The 2,907-nt window shown below is 41.1% G+C and overlaps 1 protein-coding gene across 1 annotated transcript in view; it reads right to left on the bottom strand.

The window, feature by feature from the left end:
• apaf1 (apoptotic peptidase activating factor 1) overlaps positions 1-2,907 on the bottom strand; it is a 48,154-nt gene that overhangs the window by 25,437 nt on the left and 19,810 nt on the right. Inside the window, exon 25 of the mRNA XM_014004214.1 lies at positions 1,335-1,460. Within this exon, the coding sequence (XP_013859668.1) occupies positions 1,335-1,460 (126 nt within the window). The remainder of the gene's footprint in view (positions 1-1,334; positions 1,461-2,907) is intronic.

The following is a 2,907-nucleotide window of genomic DNA, read 5'->3' as shown; positions in this document are numbered from 1 at the left end:
CACACACACACACACACACACACACACACACACACACACACACACACACACGGTTCACTTTGCGGGTTTTCCTGCAAGAGCCGTTCAGACAGTGGGGCCTCAGAGATCCAGTTTGGCAGCCCGAGCTGTCATCTCCTCCTCCTTCTGCCGTCTCCTCCTGTTCCCGCTCACTCCCAGACTCCTTACACTGCACCTCCTCGTGAGAAGGAGCCCTGCCTCCTCGCTTTCATCTCAACCCCTCCTGTGTGCACTGCGCTAATCACGAGTAAGCACTTTATCTAAATGAGGGATGACATGTAATTAGAGGGTGAATTCGGGAAATAAATGTTGACTGCTTTAATTGCTTTTTGTATTTTGAAGGAAAATTAGGCACTGTCGCTGATCCTCATGAGAGTAATACAGAGCTGCTTAATGTGTTGACACACGAGGATCACGTCTCATTTTGCATCACAACTCCTAATCCTCCTGACTTTGCGCTCCTTCCAGCTTAACAGAACAAAAACTAAGGAGGGAAAATCAGTGTTGTATAAAGTACCACAAAGTGATTTTTGAGTAAAAGTACAAGTATCTTACCCAAAAATTACTTTGGTAAAAGTTAAAGTCTCCTTTATGAGTATTACTTGAGTAAAAGTCTTAAAGTATCTGATATTTTTTGTACTTAAGTATTAAAAGTAAAAGTAATGATTTAAAATGAACAGTTAGATTTTATGTAATGACATTTATTAGGAGGTGACCTCCCCCAAAAATGCAGAAATGACTACATTGTATTAAAATAATTAATTTATGTTAAATTTAGGATGCACTAGTCCAGCTGTTTCAGTTCATAAACATATAAAGGCTGCACAAACCTTTTCCCCAAAATGAAAATCTATCTGAGAGCTGCGACCAAATGCAATAATATAAATCGTGAAATACAAATACTTCTAAAGTACAGTCCTTTATGTCCTGCTGGAGTGTGACATGATTTGTTTGTGTTCAAACTAATACTGTATCAGAATTTTATATATTTATACTTCTCATTCAACCCCAATTAAATTCACTCTGTCAATTTATATGGACAGTATTTATTTTTTACAACAAGCTGGAATGAAAACAAGCAAAAATCAAATAAAAGTAACGACTTTCTACTTCTTGTCTTTTTAAAAAATGTAAGAAGTAGAAAGTACAGATAATTTTGTGAAAATGTAAAAAGAAGTAAAAAACAGGCTGAAAAATAATTACTCAAGTAAAGTACAGATACCCAAAAAATTTTACTTAAGTCCAGTAACAAAGTATTTGTACTTAGTTACTTTACAACTCTGGRGAAAATAAATGAAATATACTTGAATACACACCCGGATCTCTCCGTTGTCATCCCCTGTCGCGAGGAGCTGGCCGTCCCAGGAAAACCGGCAGCTTCTGACACACTCCTGGTGACCTCTCAGTATAAACGCACACTGCCAGGATTCACAGCTCCACACCTACAAGCAGAAAAAACACAGAATAAGACGAYTGGATTTAAATAAAATCTGCATAAACTGATGAAATGAGCGACAATATTCACAAAGAACCAATGCTATCAAAGCGGTTTTCTTTTAAACACAAAGAAGCTAAAGTAAGAAGTTAGATTAATCGTGTGTCATCCAAAGTGATGTTTCAACTGAGCCCTTTTTGCTCAGACAGTTACATCATCCTTGATAAATCTTTTGAGCACAGACGGTTGTGGCAAATGCGCCGCTCACTTTGAGTCGCCACCGTGTCTCCGTCTGTTAATGGGTGACGTCTCGCACACTTTGCCGGTTTTAGATTACCCGTTTTCCCTTTCTGCCCCCTGTCTGTCTTTTTTTAGTCCCTTGTTCTCTTCGATCCGTTGTTCCCGCTTTGCGCCGAAATAACACCACTTCTAATTAAACCCTTCATTTGGCAGGCAAAGCAAATCTGCACACAAATCTCTTTTCGTCTGAAGGTCAGAAGAAACAAAAACAAAGGAAGAAAAAGAGGGAGCAAAGGAAAAGAACAGAAGAGAGCATTTGTGCTGCCACTCAAAGGCACTCATTGCTAGAAAAAAATTAGTTTGACCTCTAGTTAGATGGAAACCAGGGACTTTGATGATTTATGTTTTAGTTTTTAGTAAAAAAAAAAAAGCCAAAGTCAGTTTGGAGACCAAGGACAATGTGATTGGCTGCTGACCACAGACACAAACACTTCCATTATGATCTTTGCCAAATTCAGAAAAYACACATTCAGTGAGGTGGCTGGCAACCACGTTGGAGTTCTTGTGTGAACGCTGGTAGCGGTGGCTCTTGACGAAGTAATTTAACAAACGCCAGATAGATTGGCTTTGAGCTGCTTTTTAATCTGGAACAAAAATAGTTCTCGATGATTGCATAACGGTTGGAGACGGCAGGACGCTGAGCGGTGCTGAAAAGAAGCCGGTGTCGAAAAGGCGACGAGGCTGTGTTCACGGYGCGCGGCTAAACTTCTCTGCAGATGGTGATTTAGAAACGCCAGACAACCATATCTCACTAAGCTCTGAGTCAAAGTCAGGCCAAAGTCAGGCGCAGTGGTACATTCAGAGAGGGAGGTGGGTCGGCAGGGGGGCAGCCAACCTGCTGAGTGGGTTGGCCTACAGCATTGTGGCATGCATTCAGACTGGAAAAGCATGTAGGAGGACAGACTGCCCTGCAGCCTTCTGATGCATTCTCATCTCTAAGGTCCACACYGGACAAACATTTAGCCGTGGAGATCAGCAACATATCCCTGTTTATTTTGCTGTGTGTGAGCAGTTTGATGTGAAAGAAGACCCTGATGTGTAATAGGTCATGTTACTGGAGGTAACTGAGTCTCATCTCATGAATGTGTGTGTGTGTGTGTGTGTGTGTGTGTGTGTGTGTGTGTGTGTGTGTGTGTGTGTGTGTGTGTGTGTGT

Source organism: Austrofundulus limnaeus, unplaced genomic scaffold (assembly GCF_001266775.1).
Source record: "Austrofundulus limnaeus strain Quisiro unplaced genomic scaffold, Austrofundulus_limnaeus-1.0 Scaffold22, whole genome shotgun sequence".
In the NCBI taxonomy this organism is placed as follows: Eukaryota; Metazoa; Chordata; class Actinopteri; order Cyprinodontiformes; family Rivulidae; genus Austrofundulus; species Austrofundulus limnaeus.
This window is presented reverse-complemented; position numbering and strand designations above follow the sequence as displayed.